Source organism: Equus quagga, chromosome 20, assembly GCF_021613505.1.
Source record: "Equus quagga isolate Etosha38 chromosome 20, UCLA_HA_Equagga_1.0, whole genome shotgun sequence".
Lineage (NCBI taxonomy): Eukaryota > Metazoa > Chordata > Mammalia > Perissodactyla > Equidae > Equus > Equus quagga.
This window is the reverse complement of record NC_060286.1, coordinates 1,886,450-1,909,820: the sequence shown is the minus strand read 5'-3', so window position 1 is coordinate 1,909,820 and position 23,371 is coordinate 1,886,450. Positions and strand designations below refer to the sequence as shown.

At 39.8% G+C, this 23,371-nt stretch overlaps 1 protein-coding gene across 2 annotated transcripts; it reads right to left on the bottom strand.

The window, feature by feature from the left end:
• Nucleotides 1–800: 800 nt before the first annotated feature.
• On the bottom strand, nucleotides 801–23,371 carry CGRRF1 (cell growth regulator with ring finger domain 1). 2 transcript variants are annotated; one of them, XM_046647845.1, is made up of 7 exons: nucleotides 23,246–23,367; nucleotides 22,865–23,114; nucleotides 17,204–17,343; nucleotides 9,333–9,510; nucleotides 9,062–9,209; nucleotides 2,412–2,519; nucleotides 801–2,198 (listed from the first exon to the last, which is right to left on the bottom strand). In XM_046647845.1, the coding sequence occupies exons 2-7, from the start codon at nucleotides 22,966–22,968 to the stop codon at nucleotides 1,878–1,880; spliced, it is 999 nt and encodes a 332-aa protein (XP_046503801.1). In that variant the 5' UTR covers nucleotides 22,969–23,114; nucleotides 23,246–23,367; the 3' UTR covers nucleotides 801–1,877. The 2 variants fall into 2 exon arrangements, with proteins under 2 accessions (XP_046503801.1, XP_046503802.1); XM_046647846.1 differs by lacking the exon at nucleotides 2,412–2,519 and having other exon boundaries at nucleotides 23,246–23,371.

Below are 23,371 nucleotides of genomic sequence, written 5' to 3'. Positions count from 1 at the left end.
TTCCACATATATGAAGTACCTAGAGTAGTCATATTCACAGACACAGAAAGCAGAAGGGTGGGTACCAGGGCTGCAGGGAGGGGATGGGGTGTCAGCGTTTGATGGGTAGAGTTTCATTCTGGGATGATGGCAAGTTCTGAAGCTGAATACTGGTGATGGTACAATAACAGAACAATGTGAATGTACTTAATATCACTGAATTGTACACTAAAGAATGGTTAAATGCTGAATTTTATGTTATGAACCTTTTACTGCAATAAAAAGCTACGGAAAATGGAGTAAGACTGCAGGTGGAATGTATCTCAGATGAGAAAGCAACTATGTGTCTAGGGCAGTTTAGGTGCAAACTCTGTAAAGGGAAGCAGGTGGACTAGGACCGGGGAAATGATCTGAGCATCTCCCACACTGACACCACAGGGGGGGTTTCCCAGAGAACTGCTGGCTGACGCAGCAGGCACGGGAGCTGTGAATGCCCCACTTCCTGTGGCAGGGTCAGCACACGGCCTTAGGAATTTCTGAGGTGAGCATGTGCTTCTGGCATGGATACTATGAGTTCAGGAGCCCTGCCTGATTCTTTGTAACCCAGACTCCCAAAAGGTATCTGCCCCTACAAGATATTTATTACATAGCTGTTAAATGCAGATGGAAGTTTGATTTGGTTTATAAAATGAAAAATAGGTAATGTCTTTTTCAGAGTGCTATATTTGATTGGAATGAAATGGTATTACGTGAAAACACTGATACAAGGACAAGGCATCATTCTTAATATAAACAGGACAAAAAAGGCTTGAAAATCTCCCTGGATGTCATAGTTTATTTACTGTGATCTAGTTTCTTGGTGAGTTGAAGGTAATTCCACTGAAGACACAGGAAGTTCAGATTCACTTTCTTCTCAGTCACCTTGGAAAGAGTTGGGGATGGGGCTTTTTCCTATCAGCTTCCTCCACTCTTATGAGGATGTCACAAGAGATAACAAGGTAGGTTACACTCGGAAGGACATGGGTTTATCCGGAATAAAAACACACTAGAAAAAAGGTGGTTTCTTTCAACGATTTTTCTGGTTCCAAAACCCCTCCAGTGTTGGATGGATCCACCGTGCAGGAGGAAACGTGAGGGAAGGCCTCGAGAGTCTCACAAATTTCCCCTGGTAGGTCCCATGCTGGTCATCTAATCACAGCTGACAATAAATTTAATTATCCAAGAAATTTTATTATCCATGTTTTATATATCTGCTTCCTATAAATGAGTATCATTTTAATCTATGATAAACTGAGAGCAGTCAAGAATTGTTTCTTGCATTTATGATTTAATAAGCTATATTTAAAAATTAAGATGAGTTTATGTGACTATGATTATAAGGAAAATTAGAAGCCAAATAGATGGATATTTATAAAAACTGATATTTCAGGAAAGGATTTAAAATTAGAAGCCCTTTTCAACTCCTTTGTAAAGTGAGGAACATACAATTACTTTAAGAAGAATTCAGTTTTTTCTCAACTGCACTCCAGATTACATCTAAGGAAAACATTCAGAAATCTTAAGACTTTTACCTCCTCAGAAATTTTTGATGGATTGCTTTTCAGAATTTTTCTAATCAACCTTATACAAAACCCTCTAGCTGATAAAAGGCTAAACGTTTACACTCTTCTCAAGAGTTGAATGAATTTTATGTATTAACACAGATAGTATTCCAGTATTCACCATACTGAACAAGAAGAAATAATTAATTGCCACCATCCATACAAACAGGAAGTTAAAATAGAATTTTTGTTGATGGTCAACACTGTAGATTCCATGTTATGATGAATTCCAAGAACACAAATTTCTGCATCTTCAGTGGAAAGTGTACTTCTCAACTTGAGGATGTAACGACATCCTCAAAGAGTTTTCAGTTTGTCTTTATCTTGCTCCTTTTGACTACCAAGTGCAAAGGATTCCTGAACAAGCTGCCTGCACATGGGGCACTGCTGGAAGTGCCTGACGCAGCCGTCGCACAGGCACGCGTGCCGACACGGCAGCAGCACCCAGTTCACAGCCCCGTTCTGGCACACGACACAGTCCCTGCTGCTCTCCTCAGGAGGCTCCAGCTCGCCTTCAGACAGTCCAGCCTTTTCCAACAGACTTCGGTCTGCACTTTTGTCTTCCGGAGAGGAATTACTGGAGGGAGCGGAATTATTATTTGCAGACATGAAAAGTTGCTGAAAATCAAAGAAACAAGTTTAATGACAATTACTCTTAAATCGGGGGTCATAAGAGCTGCTCAAAATTTATGAGCTAGCAAATCCAATGGCAAATAATAGCTAACTTATATGATAACTAACTGAAAACTACTATTCTCTCTTTACAAATGTTCATTCTTCAAAACTCTTAAAACAAAAGGGACAGAGATAAGACTATAGGGTACAACTTACCTTAAGATCATGAAATTGACCTTGAGCCAGGAGTAAATACTGATATAATATTCTACAGGAAAGTTTATAAGTCTTATCAGGAATATGAATTACTGACACCATGGAAATCTAAAATAAAAATTGAACACTGGTCAGTACTTAACTTCCTTATATTATTTCATAGATATGTGAAAAATGCTTAAATGAAAAGAAGAGGTTGATACATTGGAAAAGTTACACTAATTTTTTTAAAATCATAGTCACTAAAGAGGAACCAGTTACTGATAGGTTTTTGCCAGAATTATTTTAATTATACTCAAATTTACAAATTTAATATGATCCCAACAAAAATACTAATGAGCTTTTTTACAGAGCTATGAGTTGACTCTACAATTCTCATATGGAAAAATAACACATAATAATAGCTAGGAAAATAGTGAAAAGAAACCCATGAGGGGGACTAAGCGTAGTCAGATATTAACACACAGGGGCAGGCTCTGTGGCTGAGTGGTTAGGTTTGTGTGCTCCACTTTGGTGGCCTGGGGTTCACCAGTTTGGATCCTGGGTGCGGACCTACGCATGGCTCATCAAGCCATGCTGTGACGGCATCCCACATACAAGAACCAGACTAGGTAGTGAGGCTTTGAGGAGCAAAAAAAACAAAGAGAGAAAGAGGAAGATTGACAACAGATGTTAGCTCAGGGACAATCTGCCTAAAAAAAAAGATGAGTTAGATATTAAAATGTATTACAAAGCCTCTAAAGTTAAAACAATGTGGTACTGGAACATGAACAGATGGATGGAACAGAATAAACAGTCTAGAAACAGACCCAAATATGACAAAGATGGCATTTCAAATCAATGGGCAAAGGAGACTTTTTAATAATAGAAACTATTGGGACAAAAAGACAGCTATTTGGAAAAATATAAAATTAGATGTATTCCTCATAACATACATAAGAATAAACTCCAAAGCACAAGAGATCTAATTGTAAAAAAGTAAAACTACATAAGTACTAGCAGAAAACATGTGAATTCCTTTTTAGTGTCAGTGTAGGGAAAGACTTTCTAACTATTACTCAAACCCAGAGGTAGACAAATTTGACAAATGTGACTACAAAAAATTTAAAACTTGCATGACAAAAAGCACCATAGGCAAAGTCAAAAGACATATGACAACTGAATAAAAAGTTCACCATGGGGGCCGGCCCCATGGCCGTGTGGTTAGGTTCGTGCGCTCTGCTTCAGCGGCCCAGGGTTTCACCGGTTCGGATCCTGGGCGTGGACATGGCACCGCTCATCAGGCTGTGCTGGGGCAGCGTCCCACATGCCACAACTAGAAGGACCCACAACTAAAAATACACAACTGTGGGGGATAAAAAGTCCCCAGGGGGCTTTGGGGAGAAGAAGGAAAAATAAAATCGTTAAAAAAAAAAAAGTTCACCATGTATATCACAGGCTATGGGGTAATATTCTTAATTTATGAAGAACATTTACAAATTTAAGAAAAAGTGACAAAAGTCCTGTAGAAAAATGGGCAAAAGACATGAACAGACAATTCACAAAAAGATAAAAACATGGTCCTTGGCAATATTAAAAGATGTTTAATTTCACTCAGAATATGCTAAGTGCAAATTAAAACTTCACTGAGATAGCATTTCTCATTTACCAGATTAACAAAAACTCAAAAGCTTGTCAACACACTCTATGGAGAAGTAGGTCACTCTCATATATTGCTGGTGGAAATGTGTTAAAAAAACAAAAGGCACAACCCCAAAGGCGCCAGCCCAGTGGAGGGGAATTTGGCAATATGTAACAGAAGGACATGCATCTACCCTTCAACCACACAACCTCAACAATACTAAAATACATACGCACAGATTATTCAGCGAAAGATTATTTGTTATTGGAGAATACTGGAAACTCCCTGAATCTCCAACCACAGGAGACTGGCTGACTAACCATGGTGCCCGCACCCTACACACAATGGAGCGCTGTGCGGCTGGAAAAGTGAGGAGGAGCTCCAGGGCGAATTCGGAGGGATTTCCAGGAGATGTTATAGAGTGAAAAAAGCAAGAACATGTATAGTGTGCTACCTTTTATGTAAGAAAGAGAGAAAACAAGAAAAAATATATATATTATATATACAAAGAATATATATATGATATAAATATAAGCACTTATAAATCTATGTATCTCTATCTATCAATATCTGCATCTTCTTATCATTACAATAAGAAACATAAGAAGTATAAATGAGAAACAATGAACCTGGTTATCTCTAAGGACTGGGGTGTGTAAGAACCAGGGGAGGAGATACGGAAGCGAGTGACATATGAGTACGTTTCTTTAGATAGTTTTCGGACTTTTGGGAGAACTAATCCAAGTAATTTATGGACACGGTATTTGCCAACAAACTCTCAGTCTTGGGCGGGAAGTAGGGAGAGGGCAGTTTGAGCAAAAATAATTAAATTCAGTAATGAATTATAAACCACTGGGGAAAAAAAGGAATTCCTAAGGCTTTATGGATAACAATAAATAAACTAAGAAATAAAAGGGAGGTCTCTTACCTCTAGCAGAATGCTGAGGGCTGACTGGAGGGCTGGAGTTGGAAAAATAATCATTTTGTAACCATCACAGTAAAGATAAATCTGGTAAGAATCATCAGTGGATAGGAGTTTTTGATAAAGAGTGGGATATCTGCGTGATCTTCAAGTGCCTTCCCAGAGACTGCTTATTATTTGCAAGGGACGGAAAAAAAGGAAGAGTGAAGAAACTAGACAGAATCTTGACTGAGAGATCACAACTGACATCACCAATGAGGGAAGAGACTCCCACACGCCTGGAGAGGCGATGCCCTGAAAAGCCCACATCACCACCTGCGCACACATGGGCTGACAGTGCAGAGCTCCAACCTCATCCTGACAGCCGTGCGACAGACAAAACAAAGGAACATTCTACTCTACAACGAGTATGCAACTGCGTTCTGCAAAAATGCTGACACCATGAAGGACAAAGGAAAGCTGTGAAATGTTCCAGATTAAAGGAGGCTAAAGAGACATGACAAATACAGTATCTGACTCCAGACTGGTCTGTACCAGAGGGAAAAGTTGTAAGAACACCATGAGAGGTGATAGACTAGATACAATATTACCTCAATGCTGGATTTACAATGTGGATAACTATACTGTGCTTAGAACATCCCTATTAGGAAATACACACTGAAGTATGCAGGGATAAAGAATCATTGTGTATACAATTTACTCTCAAATCATTCATTAAAAAAAATATATATATATATGTGACACACATACATATATGGGCAAATGATGATGCAAATGTTAACAATTAACAATAGGAGATCTGGGTAAACGGTATATGAGTGTTCTTTCGCTTTTTTATCTTCGCAAGTTTTTGAAATCATGTCCAAGTTAAAAAACAAAACCTACTATGGTTGTAAACATACAATATTCTTTACAGCTTTATAAAGATTTATTAATTTGGTAATGGCTTTAGAGGCTTTTAATACTAAATCAAAATGATAGGACTGGCAAGAAACAGCAATGTTATCACCTCATACTCACAACCCTGTCATCTGATTTAATATTAAAAGCCTCTGAAGCTACTATCATGCTAGTTATAAATATATATGTAGTTGTAGATTCATAGTTGATATGGAAAAGATCTTTAAAATATACTATCAAATGAAAGCAGGGCACAAAACAGTATGTATGATTTGATCCCATTTTTGTTTAAAAATTACATATATAGGAGCCGGCCCAGTGGCATAGCGGTTAAGTTTGTGCATTCTTTTTAGTGAGCCCAGGGTTTGTAGGTTCGGATCCCGGGCGCAGACCTAGCACTGCTCATCAAGCCACACTGTGGCAGTGTAAAATAGAGGAAGATTGGCACAGATGTTAGCTCAGCAACAATCTTCCTCAAGCAAAAAGAGGAAGACTGGCAACAGATGTTAGCTCAGGGCCAATCTTCCTTACAAAAAAAAAAAAAAATTACATATACAAACGTCTGGAAAGACACAAATATTCATAGTGGTTATCTTTGTATGATAGAATATAGGTGATTATACTTTTTTCCCTTTGGCTTGTCTACATTTTCTAATTTTACTACCTGCCATAAACATATTATTTGAATAATACAGAAAATAAACTAATGTAATTAAATAAAAGTGAAAAAATTTTTAAAGTCAAAATCTTGGAACAATAATCCCTGCCTTCCCTTATCTAACTAAAATAACAAACTGGGTCCTAATTGCACTATATAAATGTAATTTTTACTGTTACAATAGGAATGGGAGAGTTTAATTTTTAGATTCAGCATTTCTGACCCCAAGATAAAATATTGGAAAACCACATATGAAAAAGAATTATGAAATGCTCAGTTTGCTTCTAAAATTAAGACCAGAGAACATTAATACAAAATATACTAATAAATACGTTTTAGTTCCAATATTAGGCCCAATCTGAGAGAGAAGAGATGGAGAAGCCAGGATTAACAGGAAAATAGGGAGGGAGTCTGCCGATAAGAAGAATAAAAGACACAGACCCCGCTGTAAAATAACTAAGTCCTGGGGATGTAAGGTACAGCACGGCGACTGTAGGCAGTAATAACGTACTGCATATTTGAAAGCTGCTGAGAGAGGAGATCTTAAAAGTCCTTATCACAAGAAAAAAAAATTTTGTAACTATGTGGTGATGGATGTTGACTAGACTTATTGTGGTGATCCTTTTGCAACATATACAAATATTGAATCATTATGTTGTACACCTGAAACTAACATAATGCTATCTATCAATTATACTTCAATAAAATAAGTAAATAAATTAAAAACAAAACAAAACCAAACCCTGACACAAACGAAGAGCCAGGCAGGGAGAAGTATTCAAAGTAAAGGAGGACATGACTGCTCCCCCGAGGGCCCCGCACCCAGGCCCTCCGTGGGAACAAGCCTGCACGGCTACACTGGAGACAGGCAGTCTTCACTTCTGGCGGCTCAGGGCCTGAGAGCACGTTTTCCCGTTTACAACGCCACTGAACTGTACACTGCAAGGCGGTGACAGCGCTGAAGTTTATGTTATGTAAATTTACCGCACACACAAAATCCCTCTCTGGCTAGAGGGAGGAAGACAGAAGACAAAGACCCTGAGCACCTCAAGTCAACAGAGAGCACCAGCAGTGAGGGGACAGAACCCAGAGTGGGGGCTGGAAGCAAGGGCACAGTTCTGACCCTTTTTGTTTTGAAGGAAAGCAAAGAAGCAGGAGAGCTCAGAAGAGATGGCGACACGGCGGTGAGAGAAGGGCTGCGGTGCCTGGGTAGGCAGGATGAAGAACGGAGAGGCTGCAAGTATGAAACACCAACTTCACAGGGCTTACCTATCTTCAACTGAGGAGGGAGGGAGGGCACCAGAGAGCTCTCCTGTACACTACTTCATGCACACGCAACCCAGGAGTTCTGCTGCCAGCTCAGAGGCTCGCCAACATGGCTATGACTTTTTTTCCACTTATCAAATTTATTGAGCACCTACGGTGTCCCAGGCACTGTGCTAGGTTCTGGATACATAGTGCCGTTGATAAGACTTTTATTCGGGAAAAAACAAGCTGACTTCAGCTCAATAGAACTTCAATTTGATAAGATTAAAAACCTAAAACAGAGAGAGGCTTAAGTGCACAGGAGCAGGGCCTAGATTTCCCAGTAAGGGTCTGCACTTTCCAAAGCTCAGTGCAGGCTTGTTTCAGGGAGATGCGCATTCCCATCTAAAACAAAAAGGACCACAAAGGCTCAGAGTCAAGCTCATCTCTTCCTGAATGACTGAGATTCTTCTGACTCTGTTTCAATCTGTATAAGAAAGATGTTTGCCTTAACACACAAGGTTAACGTTAGCGAATGTACTTTGCATATTACAGAGTGTCATAAAAAATGTTACCATATCTTTATTAACGAATATAACTAACCCACACACTTTAGAAAAGTAGTAAATTGTGTATAAGTGCATTCTTACCATGATACAATTTCACCAAAAGTTTATTTCATATACAAGCTTTTACCATACTTAGAGGATTGTCAGGGCTCAAATCTCTGAGATGCTTTTAACTTCCTAACAGGGATAAACCACCAGACTAAAGAAATAATTAGCACATAATGAGAAAAGTAATTATTACTATAATTACTGAAAATATAGAGACCAAACATATATAAGATGCAGGTGCAGCAGGGGTTATAATGGAAACGACGACCGCAAGCACACAAAGAAAAAAGTGGATAATGTCTTAATTTTGAGCACTTTAGATAACTACACTTGTTTATTCAGTGCTAAAAATGTTAAGAATAAACATGCTTTCCAACAGACTTCCTCTATGTAGTAAACATGATAGAATACGGAATAATGAAATTAACTTATATCTTTTATTTTCTCAATAAAATCATATTCTTGCAACTCATACGGAAAAAATAAGTTACACTCTGAAGGCACTGTTACACATATAAAAATCATACAGGTATACTTCCCATGTATTCATTTTTCAAAAATAAAGTGTCCAGGCCAAATGTATATCCTCAGAAATTAAAATAAAACTTTTTCTATTTCACCAAATAATTAAGACCCATCATCCAAATCACTTAAAATTAATGCTTCTAGAATTTTTAAATTACTTACAATATCATAAATTTCTCGGTTATCCTCATCAGCTAGAGTCAACAGTGCTACCAATGGATAGCGAGATCTAGGCACTGTACCAAAGTCTTCAATTTTAGTATCTCTTGGTAACTCGCAATATATTTCTTCTTTGCTGTCCTTTTTAATACTTTTGAAGATGTAAAGGTAAATTGCCACTATAACCAAAAATACAGTAATATACCAAAGGTGATCAATAATAACTTACAATACTTTCTTTTCTCCATAAAAGGTCTAATATCTAAAAGGATACAAGTACTGCTCTTGATGGAGATACTCGCTGTACAGAGCATCTTCCAGTGCTTGGGGCGTGCTTATTCGGAAGCAATAAAAGTGCTTCTGCAGAGCTTCATATAATTTCTGAACGCTGCAGCCCCAGTAGCATGTAAGGAGGCTATCTTCAAGGCAATCTGTTGTCAAAGTTATGCCATCTGTAGAAAACAAATGAGACAAAGAGAAGAAAATTACCTATTGCAGCTTCTAATACAATTATACATGAGGAGTAACAAAAGCTTCTCTTTGGATTCTGGCCAGGCTGACAGTAGTTAAAGAAACTCATTAAAGGGTATGCAACTATAAATGAAGGAACTGGTCTCTAGAACAAGAGACATAGAAACCTCATTGTCAGGGTTGGCCCCATGGCCGAGTGGTTGAGTTCACGTGCTCCACCTGGGTAGCCCAGGGTTTTGCCGGTTCGGATCCTGGGTGCAGACATAGCACTGCTCATCAAGCCATGCTGCGGCAGTGTCCCACACAGCACAACCAGAAGGACCTACACCTAGAACATATAATAACATACTGGAGGGCTTTGGGGAGAAGAAGAGGAAGAAGAAGAAAAGAAGATTGGCAACAGGTGTTAGCTGAGCTGCCAATCTTTAAAAAAAAACAAAACACCTCAATGTCTGGCCAACCCCGGTGGCCTAGTGGTTAAGTTCAGCACACTCTGCTTCAGCAGCCTAGCTTCAGTTCCCAGGTGTAGACCTACACTGCTTGTCTATCAGTGGCCATGCTGTGGTGGTGGCTCACACACAAAACAGAGGAAGACTGGCACAGATGTTAACTCAGGACAAATCTTCCTCAGGAAGAAAAAAAAAAACCCTCAATGTCTATATAATTTTGAAGCACTATCAGTAAACTCTTTCTTATTATTTATATATTTAACCTTGTAAATTAATGATTTAAGGTTTTTTGGTGACCTTAAGACTTTTCCCACATAGATTTTAAAAACTGAACTACAGGAGCCAACCCTGTGGCCTAAGTTCAGCGTGCTCTGTTTTGGCGGCCTGGGTTCAGTTCCCAGGCATGGACCCACACCACTGATCGGTGGCCATGCGATGGCGGCAACCCACTTACAGAGGAAGACTGACACAGATGTGAGCTCAGGGCGAATCTTCCTCAGAAAAACAAAATCAAAAACAAAAACAAACCCTGAACTACAGTTCACTATTGATAACCTACCACTCTAATTGTGCCTATAATCCTAACTACAAGAAACAGCAGAGCTGTCTCCAACAGCAGATACACCCAACCCAGGGGGTCCGCAAGATGATCACTGGAGTAGAAAAAATATTAAAAAGCTTTACTAACGTTACTATACACATTGATATACCCTCTTGTCACACAGTTAATGTCCCATGTAATATGCAAAATATCCTGAGGAAAGAGTGGGGATTTCAAAACAGGAGGGTTTAATAGTGATAGCCTCATTCATCTGTTTGCTGTCAGCTTAACAAAAGCTGTTACAATTGGAGTAAACCTGATTAAGTGGATAAATAAATTATAAGTGGATACACAAATTATCTTATGTAGTTTTACCTATTTATTTAACACTTCCACAGGACTTACTATGTGCCACCTACATGATTTTTTTCCCTCGTGAAAAAAAGTTGCAGCAACATTAGGTTCAAGGGCAGCAACACCCAGTGTCTCATACCGCTGGCAGTGCAGGCCGCAACATCTCGTGCTCAGTGGCAACAGTGTACTTCTTAGGCCAAAAGGGCACTGTTCCTAGCTGCACAGCCTTGGTCTCTGATTCTGGGTCTCCAAACCTACTGGCAATTCTGTAAGCTACCTAACTTCCTTTTATTGGAGTTGTTTCAGGCGCTTGCTAATAAGAGTTCTGACTGATACAATAAGTGTTTTTCAAAAGGTGATCAAAAGTATGTGCTGGAAGGAGATACACCAACACAAGCAGATGCTCTACGGGATAGCAAAAGCTGACTGAGTTCTCCACGTTTCTTCTCAGCATTCAGTGGTACGGATGCAGTCTCAGATTTGGACAGGTATAGTAGCAGTGACATAGGGAAATTTCTAATCACAGGTAAGCAAAACTTTTAATTGGCAGCAACTTTGCATAGGTAATCGGAACAGAATTTGATTTCAACTTTTTTATGAGTCCATGCATCAGGTATTAATTCAAGAATAGAAAATTCAATTACTATTTTTTTCAGTTAGCTATTAAACAGCTGAAGAAAAACACTCCATTAACACAAATTTAAAAATGTATATATATTTTTAAAAACCACACTTTTCTCTATATCCCTAAGAAGCACATGACATAAGGCAATAAAAAAAAGTTAGAAGTAGACAGGAAAGGGAAAAATAGTAAAAGTACATAAAAATTGTAGAGAAAGAAAAAAAAGGGACCCAGAAAATGATTTCTTAATATTACTGGCAAAAATGTGAAAAATGTGAAAAGATGTATGTACGGAGCACTAGTTATATCAAAATGCTGGAATCCACCCAAATGTCTATCAACAGGGGATTAAATGAATAAAATATGGAACACTGTATAATGAAGTACCATGCAGTTTTTAAAAAAGAATTGAGGCATAATTCATATACATATATACTACTGTGGAACGATCACCAGAATATGTCGTTAAATGAAAAAAGCAAGGTGGAGAAAAGTATATACAGTGTGCTACTGTTTATCTCCCAGGATAGGATATCTATATATATGTGTGTTTACACTATAAAAGAACAACGGAAAGATAAGCCTTAAAAAAAAAAACCTCAACTTGCAGAACATATAAAACTACCCAGTTTATCTGCTTTGTACAAAGAACCAGAGATCCAGAGACTCAGAGCTGCATCAAAGCCTTGTTTACAGACTTTGTATACTTGAGTAAATGGGGAGAGCATGAGAGACCACTGACATCTGGATATTAATCAGCCTCTAACATAATATGTCTCTGAAAGTAATAGGTTAATGAAAAAGAACTATGGACTCTATAAAATTCTGCTCTCCACAATCTTTCATAAACTTGTCCATTACACAGACTGAGAAGAGAAGGTACTGATTTACGTTCTTGTAAATCAAGTACATACATGTACTTGTATAATACATGTACAATACAAGTACATACATGTACAAGCACATACTGATGACAGTTCAAATGCCCCTATGCAAAACTATTCTCCCTTTAGTTTTTCCCACTTCTGCAAAGAAAGTTCCCATTCTTCTATTTTCTTAGTCTTCTAAAATTCAGTGCACATACAATGCCATCTTAGATCAACAGCATTAACAGAACCAGGATGCAGTCATAAACCAGAAAATTCAGAATCCGAAGTCCATGAGGCAGCAGGGGTGTGCGTTCTCCCAACAGCCCTCACCAACCTAGCCGGAACAGCCAAATGCAACACAGCATAAGAGACAGCCCTGCAAAAGCTGAAAAAAATAGGGACTACGGTCCAATGAGTTGAGCCATTAAAAAAGGAGAAACGATGAAGCAGAAAAGCCACATACCTTCTTGAAGAAGAACGCCTGCAAGAGAAGGACGAAGATACAAGGAGACCACGCATGAAGATGATAAAACTGGAGCATTGGGGGATGAACAGTTTAGGGAGTACGGGACACACAGAGCTTTGTAAATTCCTCCAAAAATGCTATGAGTCATTTCACCTAAATCTTTTGCTTTCAGCTTTTACCAGGGTGAACGTGAGCTTTTATCAGGGTGAATAAGCCAAAATATAAGGAAATTGTTTACAAAAGGACAGCAGAATTCCTGAACAAAATTAATTCAACTCAACTAATATATCCTGAGTAGCTATGAAGCTGGTACCTGAGGGTTACTGTAAATATTCAATAAGATTACCTTTCGACCTTATTATGAAAAGAAGTTAATCTTGTCAATTTGCTGTTTTCGTGTTTAACCTGAGGGGTGACTCAGGGGTCACAAGGATTTATGAGCTTCTTTTACAGAAGAAAAGGAATGCCTTTAAGGACCACCAAATAACCAGCCCCCAGCTGCCCCTGACACCTGAACTCAGATTGCCCAAGGGCTCATCTGGAGTGAAAGGAATATGGATCACCTCTTTGTTTCTCTGAAACTCCTCCTGCCAACCCCCTTAGCTCTATAAACCCCCTGCCTTCCTCTCCTGTTAAGGTGGATTTGAGAGAACCTAACCTCTCGACTTCTTGTTTTGGCCAATTCAAATAAACCTCTCTCCATCTCCAAGTCTCAGTGATGGGCTTACTGCACATCGGGCACACGAACTTGACATTAAGAGGCTCAGTATCTCCATAATACATAAAGAACTCATACAACTGAACTACAAAAAAACAAACAACCCAATCACAAAATGGGCAGAGGTTATGAACAGACATTTTTCCAAAGAAGGTATACAGAGGGCCAACAGGCACATGAAAAGATGTTCAACATCACTAATCATCAGGGAGATGCAAATCAAAACGACACTTAGAAGTCATCTTAGGCACATTAGAATGGCTATAATCACCAAGACAAAAAATAACAAATGTTGGAGACGTTGTAGAGAAAATTCACTGCTGGTGGGAATGCAAAATGGTGCAGTCACTATGGAAAACAGTATGGAGATTTCCCAAAAAGTTAAAAGTAGAAATATCACATGATCCAGCCATCCCACTACTGGGTATTTATCCAAAGAACTTGAAATCAACAGTTCAAAGAGACTTATGCACCCCTATGTTCATTGCAGTATTATTCACTATAGCCAAGAAGTGGAAGCAACCCAACCGCACATCTACCAATGATTGGATAAAGAAGATGTGGTGTATATATATATATATATATATACAATGGAATACTACTCAGCCATTAAAAAGACATAATCATCCCATTCACAGCCACATGGATGGACCTTGAGGGTATGATGTTAAGTGAAATAAGCAGACAGAGAAAGACAAACATCGTATGATTTCACTCATATGTGGAAGATAAACTTACGGACAAAGAGAACAATTTAGTGGTTACCAGGGGGAAGGGGGGTGGGGGGTGGGCACAAGGCGTGAAAGGGCACACTTATATAGTGTCTGACAAAGAATAATGTACAATTGAAATTTCACAATCTTACCATTATGACTGCAAAAAAAAATTTTTTTTTAAAAGATGCTCAATATCACCTACTTTCAATTTCACTAAAGCCTCTATATTGGGGACATGGAAACATCATAAATCCAAATACAGTCTCATTACATAACAACAAAAAAATCTCAACAACCCATCCCTAATAAACAGAACTAAATGACTAAGATTAAAGCTGATTCTCTGGTTTATTTTCAAGTAAATCAGGTCTCCAGATGTTCCCTCCCTCCCCTATGTCAAGGCATCTTGGATACAGTGATGAAAAAAGACCTGGATTTTTAAATTAGCTACACATCAAATGAAATAAACACCTTAAAATGTCACAATTATTGCTCAGAATACTATTTCAATGTTCTGGTTAGATATCTTTAATGACACCCATCATTTCAAGGTTATTCTGCTGAGTACAATTCCCACCAAAATCCTTCTCCTTATTTCCCTATAGAAAACAAATAATGATATGTATTGGTATTTTAAAAATTAAAATACTTCAATAAGTATGCCTTAAGTTCACATATTTAATATTTTTTTTTTTGGCCAAGGAAGATTCGCCCTGAGCTAACATCTGGCCCCAATCTTCCTCTTTTTGTATCTGAGCCACCACCATAGCATGGCCACTGACAGATGAGTGGTGTAGGTCCGTGCCTGGGAACTGAACATGGCCCACCAAAGCAGAATGTGCTGAACTTAACCACCAGGCCACTGGGGCTGGCCCCCAAATTTGTTCATGTACTCAGTAATGCTACTGTTGGTTAGCACCTAGTGTGCTGGGCATAGCTGAGAGGTCTTCTGCTTACCGGTATCTTTTCACTTGCTGCTAACATTTACGGGGTGGGCTTCATTTGAGACTATTTCTGCCCAAAAGGCAGACTGATGGATTTACTCACACCTTGTGGCTGACGAGTGTCCTGTGTGTGTCTGCTCACAAGGTATCAGTTCCTACTTTTTCAGTGTGTTTCCAGGCTTGCGGGAAGGATGGCTTTGGACTGGTAGGTATTTCTATTGGCAGTCCCGCTCAAGAGCCTGATGTGATATTATAGCAGGTCCCAGTGCATGGCCATGGAGGTCAGAGGTCACTGAACCACCACATTTTAATCAGGCATGTTTTCTAAACAAGTTAGTTTTCTCTGTCATATCTTGAAATTTGATCTTCCCAAGTGAAAAATGTCAGAATGAAACCCTTATCAACCATTAGGGGAAAAAAGTCCTTAGTTCCCTTCAGTTTATAGAGCTATGCTATAGTATTTATAGCTTAAGAAGAATAAGAAATTTTGTACGTTTTCCTTGTCAATCAAGATTACTTAGGTTGATAATCCCTATTGACTAAATACACTGATTTTTGACAAGTGATTCTGGAAGTTAGAGGCAGGAAGATGACTAGATAAGAATGGTCACAGAAACCAAGGGAACAGTGTGTCAAGAAGGAAAGACTGGTCGACTCAGTTAAATACTGCAGAGAGAGCACCAACTCAGGCCTGAAAAGCGTCCACTGGATTGTATGACTGCTGGGGGTTGGAGGTGGAGGGCAGACGTGGTCATCAGTGACCTTGGAGAAAAGCATTTCAGTAGAGGGATACAGGCAAAGTCAGAGTGCACGGCTCTGAGGAGTGACAGGGAAGCAGGCTCGGAGGAGAAGGAAAATGCAAACTGGTTTTAAGCAGTCTGGCTGTGAAGGGAAGAGGAGAAACAGGACAGTAGCTAGAATAAGATAAAGAGTTGAGAAAGTTTTGGTTATTTTTAAGATGTCAGAAACGTGAGCAAGTGTAAAAGGCAATAGGTCTCTGCTCAGAAATCTTTGTAGAGCTCAGAACTGTATCCAGACCCGCCTACTCTATATCTCTATCTAATGGTCACAAAAGCATTTCAAAGTCCAGAAACTGAATTCACTGCCTTTTTTCCAAAACTTGTTTTTCCTGTACTCCTTGTCTCGGTAATAGGAATTGTCTATGGAGGACCCATGCAAAGAACCTGAGTCTTCCTGACTCTTCTCTTACCTGTCCCACCGTATGTTTCATCCACAACAAATTATTCATTGTTTCTCTAACATATGGTTCTGTTCTATCCCGGGCTTTGCTCACACTTCTCCTTCTACTTACAATTTTTCCCAATCCCAAGAGATACACACCTACTTATCTTTCAAGACTCTAGTCAAAAAAAATGGAAGAAAGAAAAAAATAAGATAGTGAGAGAGACTCAGCACATTCTTCCTTCATGAAGATTTCCCTGACTATGCCTCCCCTTAGCAAACTTAACTCTTCCTTCCTTCTCTCCTTCCTTCCTCTCTTTCTTTCTACTGGTTCCTAGATAGTCTTGCAATTATTTTTCCAAGTACAGAAACAAACAACTACCATCTACTATTACCATCTACCAAAATGCCACTTTATACCTAAATAATTTATACCAAAAATAGCATAATTTCAGATTAAGAGAGAATTGTCCTCCAGAAGGCTGGCAGCCGTACCGTACACGAATTGTACTGATACTATGCCATCGTCACACTTCTCACTGCAGTGTCCTAAGAGACTTCTCTTATTAACGCCTGTGATATTTTACTTCTCTCATCCAAGTGCCTCTGTTTACTACTTGGTAAGTTCTTTAGGAGCGAGCTTGGTGAATTACTAATCTTTGTATCTGTAATATGTAGTACAGCTCCTGGAACAAAACAGGTGCTCAGTAAGTGTCTGTTAAGCCTAATGAAGAGAAAGTCATAGAGAAAGAAAATCAAAGGGCTAGGAAAGGGGTACACAAAGGAGAAAATCTTTGGAAAATAGCCACCAACTTGTAATTGAAGCTGAAGACGGATTAGTGATCTCTAAGCCAAAAGGATTCTTGACTTGTCTCATTTGCTTTTTGAAAACTCTTGCGTTGAACTGGGCCTCTTCTGAATTTCTCAGAATTACTGGAACATCCCAACCAAACCTGAAGAAGGGCAAAAATAAAATAAAACATAATTTGTTATATGTAAACTACGTAACGCTTCTCTTAGTTATTCCTTTTAATATAAGTATCAGAAAAAGAGATTAAGTTACTCAATTTACATTAAATTGAAGAATTAATCTAGAATTAAGAGAGATTAGAGGTTTCATAGATTTACAATATATTGCTCATGGGCCAGTCCAGTGGCGCAGCAGTTAAGTGCGCACGTTCCACTTTGGAGGCCCAGGGTTCGCTGGTTCAGATCCCGGGTGTGGACATGGCACCAATCGTTAAGCCATGTTGTGGCATGCATCCCACATATAAAGTAGAGGAAGATGGGCATGGATGTGAGCTCAGGGCCAGCTTTCCTCAGCAAAAAGAGGAGGATTGGCAGCAGTTAGCTCAGGGTCAATCTTCCTTGAAAAATAAAAAAAATTAAAAATAAATAAATAAAAGATGTACAGTATATTGTTCAGATGGGTAAAGTGACATACTCTTTTTCTTTTTTTTAAAGATTGGCACCTGCGCTAACATCTGTTGCCAATCTTTGTTTTTTCCTTCTCCCCAAAGCCCCCCAGTACATAGTTGTATACTCTAGTTGTGAGTGCCTCTGGTTGTGCTGTGTGGGACGCCACCTCAGCATGGCCTGATGAGCCATGTCCTTGCCCAGGATCTGAACTTGTGAAACCCTGGGCCACCGAAGCAGAACGCGCAAACTCAACCACTCGGCCACGGGGCCAGCCCTGATACACTCTTAAAAACAAAGAGGTCTATTGTTAATATTATTGTTGATAATAAAGGAGCACAGTGATTATAGATAAACTGTACCTAACAGTAAAAACATGATAGAATTATCAAATTTTTAAATGATATGAAAAATACACATGTAATATGTAGACTATCTGCCATTATTTATGAAACAAAACTTTTGAGCACCAAAAACAGCCCTTCATTTATATATTTTCTATTTTAAAATTTCATGTAAAAATGTGACATGAAAAGGACTATAACTCCATTCCTTATAAAATTAGAAAGTAGCTGGGGCCACCCTGTGGCTGAGTGGTTAAGTTTGCGCTTCTGCTTTGGCAGCCCGGGGTTTTGCCAGTTCGGGTCCTGAGCGCCGACATGGCACTGATCATCAGGCCATGCTGAGGCAGTGAACCACACAGCACAACTAGAAGGATCTAAAGCTAGAGTATACAGCTATGTACTGCGGGGCATCGGGGAGGGTGGCGGGGGAGGGGCAGGGGGAGGAGGAGGAGGAGGAGAAGAAGAAAAAACATTGGCAACAGATGTTAGCTCAGGTGCCAATCTTAAAAATAAATAAATTAACTAATTAACTTAAAATGAATACACATTAGTTAAACTAAGGGACTTTAAGTTAAGGTGGCAGAGTCAGGTTCAAACTTTGATGTACTCTCTTCTCTGCAAACCCGTAGCAGATAAAAAACAAAAAGAGAAATCAAACAGACCCCACTGAAATGAGTAAACAAACTGCAACGTGTTTAAACAAAGTAATAGTGTACTCAGCAATGACAAGGAATAAATTATTCCTACAACTACATGGATAAATCTCAAAATCAACATGCTGTGCAAAAGAAGGCTTACACAAAAGAGTACATGCCATATGATTCTATAATATGAAATTCTAGAGCAGGCAAAACTTATCTATAGTACACATAAAAAATAGAACAGTGGTTGCTTCTGGGGGTGTAGGAATACAGACTGACGGAAAGGGCATAAGGAGACTTTCTCTGGTGATGGTAAAGTTCTGAATCTCGATAGACATTTGAGTTGTATAGATGATGTGTTTGAAAACACTTAAAATTTGTACATTTCACTGTACGTAAATATTACTTCAAAAGAAAAAATGAACTATAAACAAAAATAAATACTGAACTCTAGCTAAGAATATGCAATGCTTGAGTACTTACAGGTGAAGAGTACAGCTTACTTGGAAGTGATCAAGAAATAAGGTGTACTGATGGACAGATAGAAGGACGGATGGATCTACAGATATGTAATAAAGATATTACAGCAAAATGTTGATTGTAGAACCTAAGTGATGGTCATATGTGTGTTCACTGTAGAATTCTTTCAAGTTTTCTGTATGTTTGAAAATTTTTATAATAAAATGTTGGGAAAAAGAGATATAACTGGGTTCAAAGACAAATGTTTATGAATCTGAAAAGGGAAAGAAATATAAAGCTGATGCCATGGTTTGATGGGTTCTGAGTCAGGCAGCAGGTAGTGGTAACAAAGCCTTCACATAGTTAAGAGAGACTTATAGGTTGTCCACTCAAGACAAGGGCTGGAGCCAGGTTCACAACTTGAAACCAGGAGCTGGGTTAGACCAATATAAATATGGGGCAGAACTGTCCTTATAAGACTTGGTCCTTGACTGAGGGTGGGGGAGGGGTCTAGGAATCTGGGTAAATGTAATTATAAAATAGTTAAACAGCAAGGGTGAGAACAAACGGAGGGGTGAAAAACCCTCCCACTAAAATTTAGCTGGCAATTAAAATTTCAAAACACATGAATAAACCTAACACCAAGATAAAGCCAATAAAATTAACAAATGGAATAAAACTTTACTCTAGATTAATTTAATTTTATACAACAATTGAATAAGTCTGCTCTGGTCCTCCCTGAAAAAGCTGAAAAGCAAGCCTCTAACAGATCAAACCGTTTCCAAGTAAGTTAACTGCATCCCAAAACAAAGCTCAAGAGTATTTACATGAATACAAAAACATCCAGCGCCCGATAAGGTGAAATTGACAACGCAGCATCTAATAAAGAATTAACAGGCATGCAAAAAAGCAGGAAAATATAACTCATAATGAGAAGAGAAACTAATCAATAGAAACAGACCCCAGAAATGATACAGATAATAGAATTAGTAGACAAGGGCATCAGAAATAATTGTTATAACTACACTCCAAATTTTCAAACAGGTATGTAAAGATTGAGGATATTGTACAGAGAATGGAAGATATAAAAAAGACCCAAATCTACTTTTCAAGATGAAAATACGTTTGAGATGAAAAATACAGTGGACGGGATTAATAGCAGATTAGCCATTGCAGAACAAAAGATTAGTAAATTCGAAGACATAGCAACAGAAAGCATCCAAAATGAAACAGAGAGGGGAAAAAAGGCTGAACAAAAATAAAGACAACATCAGTGAGCTGGGGGCAACTTCAGGTAGGTTTATATACATGTAACTGAAGTCTGCAGAGGAGGGGCAGAGACAGTACAAGAAAACTAACAGACTAATATCACTCAGGAACACAGATGCAAAAATTCTTAACAAAATTTTAGCATCTTAAATCCAACAACATATAAAAAGGTTAATACATCAGGACCTAGTAAGGTTTATCTCAGGAGTGCAAGGTTGGCATACAACAGTAAAAATTCAGTGTAATTCATCCTATTAACAGACTAAAAAAGGAAAAGCATAAGATCATCTCAATACATGCACAAAAAGCACTTGCTAACATCCAATGTCTATGCCTGATAAGAATCATCAGCAAACTAGGAATGTAAAGGAACTTAACCTGATAAAGAGTAGCAATAAAAAATGTATAGGTAACATCATACTTAATGAAAGACTGAAGGCTTTCCTCCTAAAATCAGAAACAAGACCCTTAATAGCCATGTGTCCTTAAGCAATCACTCAACCTCTGTGTGACTGTTTCCCCACCTGTAAATGTTATTAACAGGGCTTGGCACTAGGTAAGTGCTAGCAATGATAATGATGACTTAGGGGTCAGCAGAAGAAGGGCGAGAGAGAAAAAACAAATCCAGTAACTTCTCCTCTTTGATCCTCAAAATCAATCAGCCCACTGCTTCTATCTCCACTGCTCATTACTGCCCCAGTGCCTTTTAGAGGTTATGTTCTGAAATAGGGAGTGGTAGGACCCAAGATATAACCTTCCTATGACAGCCAGAGGCTAGCTACCTTCCCCCACTTTCTTTCTTTCCTTCATCCTTTGGAGTGAAAAAAAAAAAAAAAAAACCCACCTTTCTATACATACTCTTCATTCTATCCCCCAGCCTCTTTCTCATCACTTTAATTCTCCCTACCTTCCTACCTCCTCCCACCAACTACATCATCTAGCTTGGTCTAAGTACACTTGACAACGTTTGCACAACGATGAAATCACCTAACAATGACTTTCTCGGAATGTATCCCTGTCATTAATGCAATTATCAACTGCTTACCTATTTTCCTCAGCAGAGGAAAATTACATTTAAGAGAATACCACTAATATTATAGTCATTAAAAAATCCTGTGTTAAGACTGTTTTTCTCACTTGGGCAACAACTTCCTAATTCCAATCACAAACTTTGTTGAAATGAACAATGGCAACAAAATCTGATGGATCAAGAACAACAAACTGTTAAGATTGGTCTTAATCTTCCCCTACCCACAAACAAGGAATTTTATACCCTATGGCTGGCAGGATGGGGAGCAGTGCGGAAACGTTAAAACTATTTAGTCCCTAAAGATGGCATATGTTTTCAGAAACTGACAAGGGCTTGAGTCCTTCCTTTAAGGTAATCACATATATGTGATCCGAGGGTATTTTTAAACTCATTTTACACAGCCTGTTCTATTCACTAACACGTCTCCTCTGCCTGTCGGCTCATTTTGTGTTCTCGGAAACACCTTCGATTCTCTAGTACACACATTTAACTCCATTTATTTTTCAAAATACTCATTCTTCAAAAGCCAGCTCATGTGTGTCTCCTCAGTGGATGGACTAGTAAGATGGTTTCGACTAGCTGAATTTATAAGGCTTCTCTAAACATGATACAACGGCATTTCCACAAGAGAGAAATTTTAGACTCTCTGGGCTAGAAGAACTGCTCAGGGATTATCTAACAGTCCATTCTCCTTGTCTCCAAAAGGTAAACTGCCTCTGCCTCTTAGTGTAACTAATCTCTAAGGTCTCTTCCATCTCTGAAATTATGACTTTGAACTTTATAATCCTACCGACTAAATATTACTTCCAAAGGTGTGGAATGTGCGTAGAAACCATTAAATTCTCAACCGGTAACAGAGTTCAGTTACAAATTACACTGGAAGCTCTGAGGCCAAGCGCTCAGCTCAGTCAGAGGAACAACAATCGCCCTTGTTTACTGTCCACGTCCGCGCACCGTCCCGCAGGTGACCGACTCACTCTGGGCACACAGTAGGCCCCAATCCGGGACAGAAGCCTGAAGGCCACGCTCTCTATCCCGACACCCCGACCAAGCCCTTCCCGGCTGCTTTACCCCCTAGAAACAAAGCTGGATAACACACCTCCATCCAGCACCACCCCAGACGCCCGCAGCCACAGTGACACGAGGCAGCGACGCAGGTGCGGCGTCCACCCCGCACCCCTCCCGGAGCAGAGGAGCCCTCAGCCCGGTTCCCGAGAGCCCCGGGCGTCCAGCCCCCCAGCCCCCGCCGCTCGCCGCGACCCCGCTCCCCGGCTGTCCGCCCTCCGTCCCTCGCCCGCAGCCCTGGGGCACTTACCATCCTAATACCAGGCCGGTGGTCACGATGAAGCAGGTGAAGACCACCGCGATGTAGAAAAGCGGCGAGTACTCGTAGAGCGTTACTAGAAACACCGCAGCCATCAAGGACCCCTACACGGAGGCGAGCTCCGCCGTCCAGCCCGGCCCGGCCGCTCAGCCGGGGTAAAGCAACTACGGTGCCCCGGAGCGGACAAACTTTGTGGAGCCTCACTTGCCCGGGCTTCTCGGGAGCAGGACAGCGGGGTAGCCTAGTGGACAGAGCGAGCCGGCAAGCCAATCACGACGTCGGCAACAGGGCTCGCCCCGCCCCTCCCGCGCCCGCCGCAGCTACTGGCTGCGCAGAGGGGCGGGGCCCCGGGTCACCCCGCCCCCGACTTACGGGATTGGTCCCCAGCGAGCGTCTTCTCGGCCCGTCTGTCCTAGCGGTCCTCACTTTCCTGCGGCAAATTCCAAAAAGATGTGGGGCCAGCTCTGTCCAAGGTTTTCTGATGCCGCAGACAGGAGG